The 18,142-nt window shown below is 36.8% G+C and overlaps 3 protein-coding genes across 3 annotated transcripts; 2 read left to right on the top strand and 1 right to left on the bottom strand.

Moving 5' to 3' along the window:
• The first annotated feature begins 2,782 nt into the window (after positions 1-2,782).
• LOC137726518 (subtilisin-like protease SBT1.2) lies at positions 2,783-5,613 on the top strand. Its single transcript, XM_068465451.1, has one exon. It carries the CDS (start codon positions 3,111-3,113, stop codon positions 5,415-5,417), a length of 2,307 nt encoding a protein of 768 aa, XP_068321552.1. The 5' UTR covers positions 2,783-3,110; the 3' UTR covers positions 5,418-5,613.
• Positions 5,614-5,911: 298 nt separating this feature from the next.
• LOC137726519 (photosystem II reaction center PSB28 protein, chloroplastic-like) lies at positions 5,912-7,245 on the bottom strand. The gene is made up of 2 exons (XM_068465452.1): positions 7,021-7,245; positions 5,912-6,576 (listed from the first exon to the last, which is right to left on the bottom strand). The coding sequence occupies exons 1-2, from the start codon at positions 7,091-7,093 to the stop codon at positions 6,107-6,109; spliced, it is 543 nt and encodes a 180-aa protein (XP_068321553.1). The 5' UTR covers positions 7,094-7,245; the 3' UTR covers positions 5,912-6,106.
• Positions 7,246-12,878: 5,633 nt separating this feature from the next.
• LOC137726180 (bifunctional TH2 protein, mitochondrial-like) lies at positions 12,879-16,353 on the top strand. The gene is made up of 6 exons (XM_068465062.1): positions 12,879-13,250; positions 13,358-13,466; positions 14,211-14,510; positions 14,587-15,007; positions 15,134-15,397; positions 15,607-16,353. The coding sequence occupies exons 1-6, from the start codon at positions 13,066-13,068 to the stop codon at positions 16,017-16,019; spliced, it is 1,692 nt and encodes a 563-aa protein (XP_068321163.1). The 5' UTR covers positions 12,879-13,065; the 3' UTR covers positions 16,020-16,353.
• Positions 16,354-18,142: the final 1,789 nt, after the last annotated feature.

Genomic DNA, 18,142 nt, shown 5'->3' with positions numbered 1-18,142 from the left:
TATCTCTTCAATAGTATAAACTTCCGTCTTGGTTATGTGTTGTAGTCAATAAGAGCAATTTGCAAGGAATAAGTTTACCCGAATGCTCTGTAAAGTTCTGTTTTAATATGGTTATATAATATGTAAGTTTGTCTCCAAACGCTATAACTTTTTTTTATTGGAACTCCATATGACAGTAAATCAATTTCATATAAGTTCTTCTCGCAATGAAGACATCATCATCCTAGTGGCACCATTAGTGCCCCTTAGGACCGGGGTCGGCCCTGAGAATTTGGGACCCTAGGCGAACCTTCGTTATGGAGCATTAGAGTTCTTTGACCCTCACCCCTTTGTACATTAATATGTATAAATGAATTCGCTAAATACATGAAAAAGTCTACATCAAAGATCATTAAAAATTAATATCAAAAGAGAAAAGATATACAAACATTACTTAAATATTACGCTTCTCGCGTTTTTAGACGCAAATGCACTAATTAAGTTTACATAATCTAGTTTTTCAACCAATTCCTTTTCAATTGATAAAATAGTTAACTCATTCAATCTTTCTTGTGACATAATTGATCGAAGATAAGATTTGATGAACTCTGATTTTGAAAATCTTCCTTTTGCAGAGGCAACAGTAACTGGTATGGTTAACAAAATTTTATAAGCAACTCATGTATTCGGGAAACAACCATCCATTTGTATTAGATATTTCAACACTTCCATTGCCTAATTTATTTCCTTCGGTAAAGTTTCTCTCAAAATTTTTAGCTCTAGAAAACAAGTATCTCTCATCATTATCAGAATGCTCACCATGTGAAAACCAAGAGAGAAGAGCGATAGTTTTTATGAAAAAAGAGAGTAAAAGTGAGTGGGGTTGTATCGAGAAAAAAAGAACTAGCATTTTGAATTTTGAATTTTAATAGAGATGAAGGAGTAAAACTATAGTTACCTATAAGTGACGGGAAAAAAAAAAGTAAAATTGTTTTTGTGGAAAGTAATAGTATTGCCTATGATTTTATTTTTTGAAACTTTTATTGAATTTAAATTGTAAAATTTATATACATATATATTTAAAAAATGGAGGCCCCTCCGAAGTGGGGGCCTAGCCCTAGGCAGCACCTATTTTGACTACCCTTAGACCAACTCCAATGGTGGGCTAAAAGCCGAATTACCCCCCAAAATTTCCCCCCAAACCCACTCCAACCCAAGGGGAAATTTTGGACTAAATGCTAAATGCTAAACCAATGCCAAATTCCCCCCAAAATTTAGCCCAAAAATCGGAGTGAACTTCACTCAATATTTATCGGAATTTAAATTTTTTTTAGGTTAAAATGTTCATAAAATTAATTTACGATAGTCTACATATATTTTTTTTTTTAAAAAAAAATTAATTTAACAAAAAAAATAGCCTAAGTTCATTCTTTAATAATCCCGGGCTAAAATTTTAGGCTAGAACGGTTGGAGCAGAAAAGTTGTTTCTGGGCTAAAAGCTAAATTTTCCGGGCTAAAAAATTTGGCTTTTAGCCCAACCATTGGAGATGTTCTTAGGGTTGGCCGTGCTTAGGACCTATTATGAGATTATTGCACTTTTGAAGGAGAAGTGCTTACATGAAACGAGTTCACACAGCCACCTAAAATCCCCTATCCAATAATGCATGCAGCGTGCAAGTTTTTTTTTCACATGTAAATGTATTGGATCAAGATACCATGTGATGGTGAACACGTTTCATATAAGTTGCTCTCCTTTAAAAGAACAGTAATGACTCTTTTGTATTTACTTTTGTGTCTTAGATCTTTCTGAATTTCGTACGTGTGGAAATCACTCATTGGATATGCTATGACAGAACTACTATGGTTTCTCACCCATCCCCCTCCATTTAGGATTTGTCACATCTCGATAAAATGATAAAAGTTTATGAGTTTGAAAAAACCACATTAATATGGATGGTTAAGAAACCTATGAGCTAGATTTACTGATTCGATCAGTGTTGTAGAGAAAGGATCGATGACGAGGGAGGAGAGAGGTTGGCGGAGAGAATTAATGGGGGCGGGCCCGTGAAGTCGACGGAGAAGCCATGCCCGATCTGCCATGGCATAGGAAAGAAGAGAGGAAAATAATAGGTGTTCACATACACAAGTGGTTATGGATTCAAAGAGAGAGATTGGTGTTTGGTTAGCAAGAGTTTGGGAGATAATTTAAATTGGCAATGTTATGATTTTAGGGGCTTTAATGAAAATTTTTCCACACAACGAAAAGCACTAAATGAATTTTTATTAATAATAAGAATAAAAACATGGAAGCACTAGCACAATTGTAAACATATTGAATTTTGTGATAATGACAGTATCGTAATTAAATTGAAGTTTGACGTGCTGACAGTATCATTATCATAAATAAGTTGATTTTTTATGGCACCAGCAAATATTTCTCCATAAAATCGACAATTGTAATTTTTGAACTTTCAAACCCAGGACAAAGGGATATGTTTTTCACACATCCGCTAGGCTCCAAAGGAACAATTAGTAGCTTATTATTGTTACATACATTACCACATCCAAATCAATCTTTGGTAATACATTCATATTTTCGTATTTTTTACTGTGATGCTCGAGTTTCTAATCTAATGGTACTTCTCTTTCCAATATCCTAAGTTCAAATTTCCGCCCTTGTTCAAACTAGTAGCAATGCACAAGCTGCATGTGGGGACGGAGGCAGGGAGACCAATCTAGAGGATAGAGAGCGTGTTGGTAAATGCAGAGCAGCATGAAGGGAGATCAGCATTAAATGACCAACTTCTATATTCTATGAAATCCAAACGCCAAATTGAGAAACAAAGATTCACAGAATTCTTTTACATTACTGCCTTCCATGGTAATAAATGAAATAAATCTTAAACCATTACATCCCGTGAAAGGCTTTTAGCTCAAGCTCTTCACTCTTGACCACTACTATGGATCCTCGTGATGCAGAGCTCTTATATTTCACGAGTTTCGTATTTCAACTCAGAGCTCTCTTTTTTTTATGAAAGCTCCCCCAAACTCCTTCAAATACCCCCTCAGTTCTTCCACCAAATCATGCACATTCAGCAGCCTACGCTCCATTGTGTTCTTAACCTTCAACAATGGAACTCGTAACACTCAAAACCCGTCTTTTCATTTCCATTCTCTTCGTTGTCTTGGTTTCGGTTTGTGCAAACACTCTCCAGACTTACATTGTTCAGCTCAACCCGCAGGGTGTGACCAGCTCTTCTTTTGCTTCTAAGCCGAGTTGGCATCTCTCGTTTCTTCAACAAACAATGTCTTCCGAAGAAGACGCTTCTTCGCGACTTCTTTACTCTTACCATTCTGCCATGGAAGGGTTTGCCGCTCAGCTATCTGAGTTGGAGCTCGAGTCCTTGAAAATGCTGCCTGATGTCATTTCAATTAGGCCTGACCATAGGCTCCAAATTCACACTACTTATTCTTACAAATTCTTGGGACTCAGCCTCAGTGCTTCAAGGGAAGGTGCTTGGTACAAGTCTGCCTTTGGTAGAGGCACAATCATTGGGGTGCTCGATACCGGAGTTTGGCCCGAGAGTCCGAGCTTCAATGATCGTGGAATGCCAGCAGTTCCCAATAAATGGAGAGGGATTTGTCAAGAAGGGCAGAACTTCAATTCTTCAAATTGCAACCGGAAACTCATTGGTGCTAGGTTCTTCACTAAGGGCCATCGCGTAGCTACATACACACCAGATGGTGGTCGTGAGTATGTGTCACCGCGTGATTCCCATGGGCATGGAACTCACACATCATCAACAGCAGGGGGCGCCACTGTCCCAATGGCAAGTGTTTTAGGCAATGCAGCTGGTGTGGCTCAAGGAATGGCTCCCGGAGCACATATAGCGGTGTACAAAGTGTGCTGGCTCAATGGATGTTATAGCTCTGATATCCTTGCAGCGATGGATGTTGCAATTAGAGATGGAGTAGACATTCTCTCCCTCTCTCTAGGTGGCTTCCCCATTCCACTTTTCGATGACAACATTGCAATTGGCAGTTTTCGAGCAGTAGAGCATGGAATTTCAGTTGTGTGCGCAGCAGGCAACAATGGTCCCATCCAAAGCTCAGTTGCCAATGAAGCTCCTTGGATCACTACCATTGGTGCAAGTACACTAGACCGAAGATTTCCAGGAATAGTTCAAATGGGGAACGGAAAATATCTCTATGGAGAATCTTTGTACCCCGGAAACCATCTTAAGAGAGCAGGGAAAGAGCTTGAACTGGTTTACGTGACAAGTGAGAATAGTGGAAGTGAATATTGCTTCAAAGGGTCTCTTCCACGAGCAAAAGTCCGCGGAAAAATTGTGGTTTGTGACCGAGGTGTCAATGGAAGAGCAGAGAAAGGTGAAGCGGTGAAGGAAGCTGGGGGTGCTGCAATGATCTTGGCAAACACAGTGATAAACCAAGAGGAAAACTCAATTGATGTCCATGTCTTGCCTGCAACTCTTATTGGCTTCAAAGAATCAGTTCGCTTGAAAGCTTACATAAACTCTACAAGGAGACCGACAGCTAGAATTGTATTCGGAGGTACAGTTATAGGAAAATCCAGAGCACCAGCAGTAGCTCAGTTCTCTGCTAGAGGACCGAGTTATTCTAACCCTTCAATCCTCAAACCGGATGTGATTGCTCCCGGGGTCAACATAATTGCTGCTTGGCCTCAAAACTTAGGCCCCACCGGCCTTCCAGAAGATTCTAGAAGAGTGAATTTTACTATCATGTCGGGGACTTCAATGGCCTGTCCACATGGCAGTGGCATCGCTGCTCTGATACGCTCAGCTCATCCCAAATGGAGCCCTGCAGCCATTAAATCTGCCGTTATGACAACTGCTGAGGTAGTTGACCATTCAGGAAAACCGATAATGGATGGAGACAAACCAGCTGGTGTTTTTGCAATTGGTGCCGGACATGTCAACCCCGAAAAAGCCATTGATCCAGGGTTGATTTATGACATCAGGCCGGAGGATTATGTCACGCATTTATGCACTCTTGGATACACAAAATCAGAAATTCTTACCATCACTCACAGGAATGTTAGCTGCCGCGAAGTTTTGAAGATGAACAGGGGTTTCAGCCTCAATTACCCTTCCATTTCAGTTATATTCAAACATGGTACAAGAAGTAAAATGATCAAAAGACGAGTAACAAACGTGGGGAGTCCTAATTCCATTTACAAGGTGGAAGTAATGGCACCTAAGGAAGTAAATGTGAGAGTTAAACCCCAAAGGTTAATCTTCACACACATCAATCAGAGTTTGAGTTATAAGGTATGGTTTACATCAAGGAAGAGAACAGAAAAAGGGAAGATGAGCTTTGCACAAGGGCAGCTGACATGGGTGAATTCTAACAATAGCTTCAATCGGGTTAAAAGCCCCTTCTCGGTGACTTGGAAGTAAAAGGGCAGATAACAATCACGGCATGAGAGTGGTCGTGGTAGTTCTACTCTAGAAATCAAAAAATCCATTGTTATTGACTCATTGGATTCACATTTATAACCATTAGAGGGCGAATACCTTATCCTAGCTTTTCGAGGGAGAAAATTTTAGATGTAAACTGTCTTTTTATCATCTGATAAAGGCAGATGCTTTTATTGTATTAACTATTGGTCTCTTATGGTGTTGGGAATATTGAATTTACATATATAAATCTCGGTATCTAGTATAAGAATCCCTGTCTTCTATCATCTATATCATCAATTGAGCAGATGTTATAATATTTTGAATTAAAATATGAAATCCAAGGGAGACATAGAAACAAACTTACATGGTTTATCAATGCCTTAACAAGTCGTCTGCATTCTGCAACTACAAGATAAATGGTCAAACACATAGGCTGAATCGTTTAATTTGTCACCTTCATCGTATCATTTCTTCAAATTGCAAGAGCGTGGTTAAAAGAAGGCTTTGAAACTTAAGCTTTCTCACCTCTATAACTCAAAATACACAATGCTGACATAATTCTCAATAAGAGCAGAAAAATTGGTTGAAGCGGAAGGACGATGCTGTACTTGCATTAAAATACATGTGTGGACTAATAAGATATTCAAGGAAGACAACAGATAATGATATACATTGCCTGATTTGCCTCATGTTTTGATGAAACTCAAGCCATTGTCATTTGCGTAGCGTTCCATGAATCTCATGAATCTGTCCCAATCTCTTGGAGTACGCATTATGTACTTTGCTTCAATTCCTGCAGGCTTTCCGTTGACAAATTTGGCGTTAACATCAACTGACGAAAGGACCCCTTCTTCGTCAATCATGTAAAATCCAGTGATGTCACCAAACTCACCAGAGGAGTCAAACACAGAAGGTTGCTCAAACCTGAAAATAGCCACGCCATTTGTACCGTCTTTTGATTTGGTTAGCCTCACATCTGGTATTGTCTGTTCATCGGTTCCTTGGATGAACTGAATTTTCGGTTTGACCATCATTGTAATAGACCTAGACACTTGAGTACACCGTCTTAACGGCGCCCATTGGGGACGAGACACGCGCAAAGACTGCCCATTGAATGTGGATTCTGCACTTCTATGAACACCCCAACATAACAACCCTACACAATCAGAACATAAATCATCATTTGCCAATTGCTAGTACCATGGCTATGCTCACAAGTCACAATCCATCACTTGGTCTTATCAATAATTATCATTAAGTACTAATTAGTTAAATTGATTGGTTCAGCAACATATAGTTACTTATAAAACCCAATTAACAAATTTAGTGTTTTAATTGATAGGCATCATGAGAAAATGATATCCGATCACATCAACTTGGAAACTGCTAAAACTGACACAAAGTTTGAAACTTTAACAAAACCCAACGAACAATTTCACCCCATTTGACCTTCGCCTATAATTTCCCAAGAGCACAACACATAAACGTTAATGTACTGAGTTAAATTATGACCCCCAAGAAAATAAAAACATAAACCACAGTAAAGTTTACTGCTTGGAACTGAATTACAGAAAATGCAGTAAAAAGCCAAAAGAGCTACCTGAATGGAGGCGTGGTTGCTGCAGACACTGTGAGACTGGAGAGGAGAATGCAAGCGACTGCAGGGTTGCCATTACACAAGCAGAAAGAGAGAGAGAGAGTGTGTGTGTGAGTGTTAAAGAGGAGAAAGGACTAAGGAGTTGTGGTTTGGGGATAGAGTGGTGAGTAACAAGGACATAGAGTGGCGTGTAACAAGCATAGCCATTCACTCTCAGTACATTCTTAGCTTTTCAAATGATTGGTGGATATACTGTGGAGAGAGAGAGAGAGAGAGAGAGAGAGATTAGCACTTTCAAGTTTTTAACTTGCTAGATTGAGTAAATTCTGGTATGTTGTGACTTTGCATCAGGGTCTATGAATGCGTGGCAAATCACTGCAATTGGACACGTCGCCTGCTATTCCGCTTTGGATCCAAGCCCAACAGCGGTTCACTCAAGTATTCATGGACCAAGATGCAAAGTCCAAGGTCAAACAGGCCAATATTGCTACTTATACAATCCATCTCAATTAATTCGGCCCTAGTGACAATTTTTCAATGCAAATTAAAAACGCACAAGTTATACGTCTGAATAAGAGCGGTTAAATTTTATTAGGTTAAATAATTTAACGATTCTGTTAGAAAAAGCCTTTAAACTTTAGAATATATACCGTTAACCAAACCTAGCATATTACCAATGATTTTTCCAAATTGTAACGAACTAAATAAGACAATTTTGGTTCAGTTCAGATAATCGAGCTTTTCAATTTGAATTGATGTTTGAGTTTTTATGATACAGTTTCTCATAACTCTGTTTTGGTTTTATGTAGATCGACCTCATGACAAAACAAAACAAAAAAAAAAAAAAAAACATCTCATATCTCAACAAGACAGTGATATTTGAGTAAGAAAATAAAGTATGTATTAAACTTTTGTTTTGGATCAGATTGGTACAAAATATAAAAGAAAATATAATGTGATTCATGCAGGACTTTTATGTGTTTTTCTATAATTTAAAATTAGCTAAACAAAAATAATCACGATAAAAATAAAAATAAAAGAAAAAAACATAGCAATCATCGTGTTCCTGACGTTGCCACCATGGGCATAGCAATCTTTCGGTCTTATTTTTAGCCACGTTTCTGAAATTTTATTTTGATCGCATTTTACCCCATGTAACTCAAAAATCTTCACTTTGCTCCCTGAAACTCAAAATTTATTTCATTTTGATTTGTGAACTCTCTCTTTTCCTTGAAATTTATAGGTGGCTTCCGAAAACATTTGTGAGAGTCAACGCCCAATAAGGTTGTCACATGTGCAATAAATTTGATTATAAATCTCTATTATATGTTAACATTCAACAATTAGAGAATATTAAGTTTAAAAGAAATTGAAGAGATGAAAAAAAAATGATAAGCATGACACACCCAAATCAAACACACATAAGAAATTAACAAATCTAAGAGTATTGTGGAGCAAATTTTGAGTTTTATAGAGACGACTTTCAAGTTTCAGGGGCAAAATGGAATCAATTTAAATTCTAGGGGGGAAATGGAGTGAACTTTGAGTTTCAGAGAGTAAAGTGATGATTTTTGAGTTACAGAGAGCAAAGTGAGATTAAAATCGAGTTCCAAGAAGCATAACTAGCTAGAAATAAGTCATTATTTCGCTATGTCCTACACCTGATTTACTGGGCTCGAATTTATCTTCTTAAGTTGGACTTTCGAAAAGTTGCGCTAGCTCTAGCTTAAGGATATTGACTGAATGAGCCCTCGAAAAGTTGTTTTATTTCTAGTCCCTAAACGATGACCGAGTTCTTGACAAGTTGTGTTAGCTTTGACATCATAACTTGACCAATTCTCGATGTGGAAATTAGTTTTCCTTGTGACCCCATGTGGGGTCACTCGTGAGGACGCGTGTTGAAGATTAGGATCCTACAACGGTCCTAGGTCGTGTGGCATCCATTTCAATGTGTCAAGTTCTTTCATAAAAAAACTTGATTTGCTGCTATATACAAACACCCTTGATTATCATTATATAAAAGTGATGAACCTGAATGAGGTAACTGTAGGTCCTCCAAAAAAAATCGTAGCCAATTAATCTCATAACAAGTACCGCCATGGACACCTATATTCGGATTCAGCGGAGTATAATGAAATGGTTATTTTCCTCTTTTTCCACTAAGAGATCAATGAACTCCCCAAGAAAACAAAATATCCAATAGTAGAACAACGAATTACAGGACACTTAGCCCAATCCGAGTCTCAAAAAGCAACCAAGTTCAATTTATTGTTTGATGGAAAAAGCAAACCTTGGCCCAGAGTGGCCTTGAGATATCAAACAATCTGGAGGGCGACATCCATGTGAGGTAACCGCGGCTCATGCATAAATTGACTAAGAATATGCCCTGAATATGTGATGTTCGTACGAGTGATAGTAAGGTAAATTAATAGGAAAACTAATGAAAATGACTTGAAAATTTTGAGTTTTAACGATAATGACAAAATAAAGAGTAAGGTGAGTGAATAGTATCAGTATTGATTTTTTAGTGTAAAAATATGGTTTTTCGTTAAAATGAACAGTACCAGAAGTTTTTCGTTAAAATTCTCTAAATTAATCGACCTAGCTACTAAATGCCGGCAATTGTGCTGGATCCTTGAGCAACTCATCTTTGTCGGATAGTTTGGTTTCCTATATTAGGAATTCCACCGGCCTTGCACCAGGAAACCGTGGTCCTTGAGTATCTCAAGTGCATATTTCTTTTGCGAAATGTTGATACCTTGTCTTTTGAGCGTGAGACTTCATTTCCTAAAAAAAACTTCAAATTTCCCAAATCTTTAATGCGAAATGTTGAAATTGTAATGGCGGCCATGGCAAGTAAGTAGTGGGAGAGGTCGGGGAGGATATATGGGTTTGTTGCTAGGTCTCTCTCTTTTTTCATTTTTTTTCTTAAAATTTTTATTTTTTTTTCTTAATTTTGTTTTACTTCAAATTATAGAAAAATGATGTAAAATTGACACATGGCATTTAAAAAATGGTATGATAGACAGATGTTGTGGCATATTTGATACATACAAGAACTCGTAGTGTTCTAGCCTATTTTTTAACTTCGTAACTGACATATAAATGTTACCTCAGTTAATAAATTTTATTTCATTAAATATTTGGTTAAACATATTACATATCAGATTATATGGTAATAAGATGGGATAGAAATATGTGATAAGCTAACTCAAATGAATGAATACTAAATCAAATAAAATCGTGAGTAACAAATTTCTTTAGCTCAAACGCCGTCCCGTAAAAATGAAGATTTAGCTAAAGCATCAACTTAAAGTCCACAAATCAACCATCATAATACTATCATTAGCTTAATGATTGAAATCCCATCTAATTAGTGTTGAGTTTTATATAATTTTGGATAAATGCGATATCATATCATCCTATATGATATCATCACCCAAATCATGATTTACATGCCTTGCCACTTGTTAAAGAGCTAATAAACGAATCATATATTTTGACAAAAAAAAAAGATGAATCATATATTCTGACAAAAAAAAAAGAAGATGAATCATATATTTTGACAAACAACAATAAGACGAATCATATATAGCCAGCTTAATCATGATATATTGTGTGTCGTCTACGACTCTTTTTTCCAATCTCCCACGACTTTTGAATACTTTAGTTTCTGCAATAAGTGAAAACAAATTAAGGAAACTGAAAACGAAAGGACGTCTGTGGGGGTTTTCAACATGTAAATTGAGTCACGTTAATTTATATGTTTGTTGAACGTCTTGAACATGTACAGTGACAAAAGAATGTTCAGTTCCGTTCCAAATGGAGTGAACAATTTGGAATTCATATATTTGCAGCGTCAACAAAATGCAGAATACTAGAAGACTATGGGAAGGACCTCCAGAAAGGCCTAAACGCGTTTAACACGTTGCCTTTTTTTCCAGAATGATAGGCCAATTTTAAGCCAAGTCCCGACAACATTATATTATTCATGTCATTATGCACCGTATACTCGTGTGGCAAGTTAGCAACTACTTCCTTTTTCCTTTTTCGTTATGTTTTTTCAGGCTTAAACATTGCTGATGCCCTCATGAATTCAAACTTTAGTTTCATTTTACTCCTAAAACCTAAAATATTAAATATGCCACTTAATCCCTCAATCGTCTAACTTCATGTCTCAATTTGGTCCTTTTTTTTCCAAAAAATGTGTTAAAAAGTCTTTTGATGTGGCACAGGTGGGGTCACTTAAAAACCATGAAAAAGGATATTGGAAAGGGTCGTGGAAGGAAGGATGGAAAAATTAAGGGCGTATTATGTGTTTATCAACAATAGAATGAATGATAAAGAAGGTGAGCCTTATTAGTTTTTGGTACGCGATACTTAAAAAATAAGGTATGATAATTGAGGACGGTAATTTATTCGTACTCATTCATTTTTATCCTCACTTCTTCTCATATCAAAAGAGATTACTTTATCCTAAGGAGATCATGTATCTTGAAAGTGAAAATAAGGTTTCAAAAAATTCCTTCAATTTACGAGTTTTAGTTTTCATTTTAAATACCGTTCGATAGACATTTCTTAAGTATCCCTTCCACCATTCTATATCAATACAAACTAAAAATTAAAAACCAAAGTTACCAAACAAAGTAAGTTGATGACATTTTCATTTCTCACAACCATGACCATATGTAGCCGACTCTTCCAAAGTCAAATACCAACCAAATGATCGAGTCTCTCGGCAATAAGCCATAGTGCTCCCTCCAACTGTTGAAATTTAATGAAAAGATCAATTTTGATTTGTTCATCATGTGATCATGAACCATAACTTACTAATAGTAATAGGGTCTCTCCCGGTCTCTAAATTAGTTGAGTCCATTCCCCTTTTGGACTAGTCAAAGTCAGGTGGCAACGAGGAATACCGCGTATAGCTAGCAAAAGCATGTATACTGATTTTGCTTTTGGGAGACGAAATCTCGGCGTAACGAGCAAAAAGGAACCCAGCGGCGGTGCACTCTGAACTACATTAAAAAGCAAAATCCACCAACATTATGACTATAATATGCAGTTGAGTTGAAAGAAAAATATAAAGTATGCAGTTGGATTTGTTGTTGGATTGTCACCCCAACTTATGATCATGGAGAGCACTACTGCCTATACAAGTTGCAGCCTTTACAGTATTTATAGCCATATATAGTAACTTTAGGCTGCTTACGAAAAGCTTCACTATTACTGGTCGTACAAAATGGATAAATTATCTATGCCTATAATTTTTTTCTCTAGTATATACTGAAGCAGTACCTTTCTTTTAAGTTGTGACGAGATAATTGGTAAAGTTATCGTCTGCATATGAAAAATTTAGACCGTCAATCGATTCATTGATAAAGGGCAACACTAGTTAAATTAAATCATTTGTTGATGATACATCCGTTACCAGACGAAATAAATGAAATATTACACGCATCATAACTTGTGATCCAATAAAAGGGAAGACAAAAAAATCAGTACGACAGTCTAATCACGTAGTTGATAAGCCATCTTCAGAAAAGTATAACATTTTATGTATTTTGGTCTCATCCAGAATTATTCTAATTAAACAGTCATGTTAAAGTTTTCCTCAAAACTTAAAAAGTGTGACTTTTGTAAGGGATAACGACAGAAGGATGTTAGAAGGGGTGAAATGTAACTAGGTGGGTGGGAAAAAGGATCATGACGCAAGGGATGAAGCCAAGAAGGTGCATGTTTGTTGCTAAGTTGACCCGGCGGCTAAGACTCTGCCCCTGCATAGCTTATGTCCCCCGCAATATTGGACTGACGATGGACCCTATAAATATTACCAATATATCCACAAAGACAATCAAACTTCAACGATCGGACAACAATAACTCCAAAAATCCACCAAACCATTCTCTCTTTTTTTCTCCCTCCGTCTCTCTCCTTCGTCGTCTCTATTAATATTATTTGTTGCTCAGTCCAAATCGTACGTAGAAGAAGTCTTAGAAATATTGATTCCCTAACTCTCTATTGCCCTCGCTATTGCCGTTGGAGATTATGGCCGTGGACGAAGAAATAAGCCTAGCACGGCGTTTGTGGGCAAAGTTCAGAAAGGCATACTCCGTTTTCGCTTTGTACAGTCCTTTCTTTGTGCGGTTGGCCTCTTCTACTCTCCACTCTCCGACCACCTTCCGCCATTTCATCTCTCAAGACCTCCATTTTCTCAAAGCCTTCGCTCTCGCGTACGTCGGATATTCGATCAACCTCGATCATCCTCCTCCCTAATCTCTTTACACACATAGAAATATACATGCAGTGAATAATTGGTTTTTTGTTTTCTGTTTGTCAGGTATGAATTGGCGGAGGATTGTGCAGATGACGACGACGACAAAAATGGCATACGCGATTTGAGGAAACGTGTAATCCGCAGGCTTCAAACGCACGACACTTTTGTCCAAGTAAATATTCAAAGATTCCTTCCCCCTTTGTTTTTCTTTTTGTTAATTTACATGTCATCATGTAATGTGTATAATTATAATCCAGATAGTTTTCTTAAAATCTGTTTGGATTCCGAGAAAACTGTCCTAATGACGGATATTATGGAAAAAAATTGGGATGGATTATTAATTAAGACTCTGTTTTGTTTCCGTAATTAGTGGACAATTAGTCTCTTCAGCCTTAGTTCATCATATCAATTTTGATTTTTCATCAAATAGTTATCACACTGGTTGATTACTTGATTCCAGAAATGGATAAAAAAATTAAAAAAAAAGAATAATAATAATAATAAAAGGAAGACTTATTTTTAATATTATCCTGCAAATTGTGGCTGCGTGAATCATGATGTTCATCATTATATATTATCAGCTTAATCGATGGGAATAAATCAAGGGGAATAACTAATAGTAGTATTGCCTCCTTGCAATAATTAATCAAGAGGGATCACTCGAGTGCACGAGGTGCACACTTCTATCCAACTAGCCTAATCCACGACTGCATCGTATTCATGTAAACAATCTCCATATCATCATTTAATATTCTGTGTATAATTGTCTCTTGGCACCAGTATACAATGTCTGACCTCTTTGAATTAGCTTCAACTTGTATTCATGTTAGTAGCGGTGTGACAGACATGCTAAAAAATTTATGCGTGTTAATTCTGGTTTCAGTACTTAAAAGTCTGAAATGAACATAATATGTAGGAATGTGGATTTGAGCCCGCGGATGAAGGCGCTTCTAACGACATTGCAATGAACAAATACACAGATTTCTTGCTTGCAACAGCATCAGGAAAAATTGAGGGAGAAAGATCGGCTCCGGGTAAAATTGCAACCCCTTTTGAAAAGACCAAAGTTGCTGCTTACACACTTGCTGCTCTGGCTCCTTGTATCAGACTCTATGCCTTCATTAGTACTGAGATTCAGGGATTTCTAAATTCTGATGATTATGAATCTCACATATACAGAACGTGGATAGACACCTATTCGTCTCAAATTCTCGAGGTTCGTCTTATTAAAATCAAATCTGTTTCTCATACCCTTTTGTTTTAAGTTTTTAATGACCAAGCTTTTATCTCAGGAAACAGCTTTGCAAAATGAAGACATGCTAGACAGACTTAGCATTTGCTTGACTAGTGAGGAGCTTGAAATTATAGAGAATCTCTATCACCAAGCAATGAAACTTCTAGTAGATAATGTTGTTAATCAACCAATTTCTGATCAGCAATCTGTAGTCCCTCTATCTCGGATGTATGAGTTCGACGAATGCCATCTTACGATCCTATGTGATTTTGATTTGGCATGCACTGCATTTGACTCTGCTGCCATACTGGCTGAGATTGCAATCATAACAGCACCAAAGGCTGATATTGATGGATCTGATCAAACGCAACTCGCTCGGATGTCTTCTGCAGACTTGAGGAGCACTTGGGATGTCCTATCCACCCAATATACTGAAGAATTTGAACAATCTGTCGAAAGCATTTTGGCCAGTAATAAAGGTTTGGTCTTAACTAATTATTTGGACTGCATTTTGATTTTATTCTCATCGTGAAATTTCGGTGTTCGTAAATTATTGTTTGAAAAAATAGCATGAAGTTAAACATTGTGTTCCTTAAATTTTGCAGTGGAAGAATTTGATTACGAAGGTCTATGTAACGCGCTTGAACAACTCGCGGAGTTTGAGAGAAAGGCAAACGAAAGGGTGGTTGAGTCCGGAGTACTGAAGGGTTTGAATGTGGAGGATATAAAAAGGGCTGGCCTGAGTCTCATTCAGGATGGTTGCAGAAGCTTCTTTCAAAAGATTGTGAAAAATGAAAATCTGAAAGCTGATGTTCATGTACTTTCATACTGCTGGTGCAATGACCTAATTGTATCAGCTTTTTCTTCAGGTATGTTACTTGGAATACATTATATATTTCAAGTGTGTTAGGAATGTGCACATGTGGGTTAGGCCCCGTTTGCCAGGGCTGTGTGTCCGCCAGCCCTTACACCCACGTTTAAGTTCCCTTCAACTTAAATTCGAGTAATTTAGAATAGGATATCGTCTTGTAAAAAAAGTGTGTTAGGATTTACTAAATGTCGAAATTTTATTGTACAGGAGATCTGAATGTCTTGAATGTACATTCAAATGAGCTAGTCTATGAAGAATCTGTTACAACCGGCGAAATTGTGAAGAAGATGGAGTCTCCCACGGAAAAACTTCAAGCCTTCAACGACATCCTAATCGACCGAAAGAGTGAAGGCAAGCACTTGACAGTTTACATTGGAGGCTCAGTGGGTGACTTGCTTTGCCTTCTTGAGGCAGATATAGGTATTGTGATTGGATCAAGTTCATCCTTGAGGAGACTAGGTGATCACTTTGGTGTTTCCTTTGTCCCATTGTTTTCTGGCTTGGTGAAGAGGCAGAGAGAACTTGCTGAAGATTGTTCCTCTAATTGGAAACCAATGTCTGGAATTCTTTATACAGTGTCTAGTTGGGCTGAAATACAGGCTTTTATTTTAGGCACATAAGTACCTCTCTTCAGAAAAATTTAGGTGTAACCGAAGATACATCTCACTTTCTGTCTTACTCAGTCTCACATCTCACACATCACGTGACTAGTGAGATAGAAAAAGGAAAATATGTACAGGGTTACATTTAAGACCCTCCCTCTTACTCTTATGGGTAGCTTTAGAACAAACCCAAAGGAAGTTCATAATATACAGTAGACTATACCTATATATGTAGACAGTATCGGTGGCTAAGTTTTAGTTGAGTGCCACAGCCAGCCCCCTTTTTATCTTTAGGGACTTGCCGAGTAAAAGAATAATCTCTTAATTCAACTATTTATCTGTGTTCTCCTTCGGCTTTTCTTTAGATTTTTGTCGTTCAGGTTCAACTAAGTTGGTGTTGAGAAAGATTTCAGTGGCAACTTACTTGTTGGAGAAAGAAAAAAGAGGATGGAAAGTTGATTTGTTTGTCTATACAATTTGTATATCATATTGATGCATTCTTTTTTACCCTTTGTATTATTGGTTCATTGACTCAGATTCTGGAGAAACACTTTGGAAATATATATGAATTAAATTTTATAACCTTTTGTATTGGGTAATAGTTTCTGATAAAATCTCAGTTAAATAGTTTCTAATTATATCATTGGCACTACGGATTATTAATATTTATCTCCACTTAAAATTACAAAATCTCAAGTTTAACTGTCATGAATGACGAGTTATTGTTGGATACCTAATTGCGGTTAATCTAACAACTTCAAAATTGTCTTATAACCTTTTGGTTGATTTATGGGTGTTGAATCAAATTTAATTCTACGTCTTGTGTATGGGTTGCCAAATGTGAAAGGGCTTGTCACTGGTGTAAAATGGTCTTAATTTAGGAATCGAAGTTTCTTTTCTTTTGGGCCTTAAATAAATGGAAATCTGGTATCCTCTGGGGACATCTCAACCTTATTTTTCGTCTTTCTGCATCAACTGTAATCAGTATTAAGAAGCATACTATATAGGAGGATGTTATCACTTTTTTACTTTGAACATTCTCGTTCTACTTTTTCAATTGTTTTTATTAATTTTGCAATATTATTCAACGATTAAAACCATATATTTCTAAGCATGTCTTTAAATTTCAACTTTACAAAAATCAACCAACTTAGAAATTATTTAACGAGTCAACTAACATAGTTAAAATTTCAATCAATAAATGAGAAGATTGTTAACATAGGCAGACGCAAATAAGAGAATAAATGTGGGGGCACTATATGCACCAATTTATATTAATTAAACTCATGGGGAAATTTCAACACCTTTAATTAGCCAAACTAATTGGAAGAGTTCAGCATTGAGTTTCCATCACGACTGAATACCCAAACGTAGGGATGCCCACTATTATAATTTTAATTGCCTCACCAGACTTGTACTAATAGTGAATTGCAAGTTTTACCCAACAAAATTCAACAATTAGTCGTTATTGAAACTAGTAGAAGTCATGCAACTAAGATTAGGCTTCCTAAAAATTAATTTAAGGTATTCACACATCATTTTTTTTACCTTTTACACATACTTTTTCATTTTCAATTATCGAATCAAATGAATTGAAAATGATCAAATAACATAAATTAATAAAGAGTGTATGGCTTCTTATATTGCCGGTGAGCTCTCTCTCTCTCTCTCTCTCTCTCTCTCTCAATAATTGGGTAAAATACAAAAAAACTACCTCAATTATTAGTGTCATGACACTTTCATATCTCATCTTTTAAAATTGATAATGTCATACCTCATCTTACAAATTTGTGCCAATATTATACCTTCTGTTAGCCTGCCGTTAATTTATCAGTTAAATGCTGACGTGGCTTGATACAGACCCCACTTTCTATTAAAAAATAATAATAATAATAATAATAAATCATTTAATATTTTTAAATATTAAAATAATAATAAAAAGTTGAAACAAAAAAAAATCAAAACATTCCCATCCACCCCCCCTCCCCCCTTCTCTCTCTCCCCATCTTCTTCTTCCCTGCGTGATTCAACCAAAAAAAAAATTTGCCCAACCCCCCGAAGAAGAAGAAAAGAAACCCAGATCTCGTTCGCCGATTCCGCGAGGGGTGGGTGCGAGGTTGGGTGGGTGCAACTGTGCAAGG

The sequence above is a fragment of the Pyrus communis genome, chromosome 2 (assembly GCF_963583255.1).
Source record: "Pyrus communis chromosome 2, drPyrComm1.1, whole genome shotgun sequence".
NCBI classification, from domain to species: Eukaryota; Viridiplantae; Streptophyta; class Magnoliopsida; order Rosales; family Rosaceae; genus Pyrus; species Pyrus communis.
Note: the sequence above shows the minus strand (reverse complement) of the source record. Positions and strands in the feature narration are given on the sequence as shown.

Excerpts from the sequence above, each read along its gene's own strand:
- LOC137726180 (XM_068465062.1), top strand. The coding sequence starts at position 13,066 with ATGGCCGTGGACGAAGAAATAAGCCTAGCACGGCGTTTGTGGGCAAAG. Across the intron at positions 13,251-13,357 it reads CTCAAAGCCTTCGCTCTCGC|GTATGAATTGGCGGAGGATT; the intron begins GTACGTCGGATA and ends TCTGTTTGTCAG. Across the intron at positions 14,511-14,586 it reads ATTCGTCTCAAATTCTCGAG|GAAACAGCTTTGCAAAATGA; the intron begins GTTCGTCTTATT and ends CTTTTATCTCAG.
- LOC137726519 (XM_068465452.1), bottom strand. The coding sequence starts at position 7,093 with ATGGCAACCCTGCAGTCGCTTGCATTCTCCTCTCCAGTCTCACAGTGT. Across the intron at positions 6,577-7,020 it reads GCAACCACGCCTCCATTCAG|GGTTGTTATGTTGGGGTGTT; the intron begins GTAGCTCTTTTG and ends CTGATTGTGTAG.
- LOC137726518 (XM_068465451.1), top strand. The coding sequence starts at position 3,111 with ATGGAACTCGTAACACTCAAAACCCGTCTTTTCATTTCCATTCTCTTC.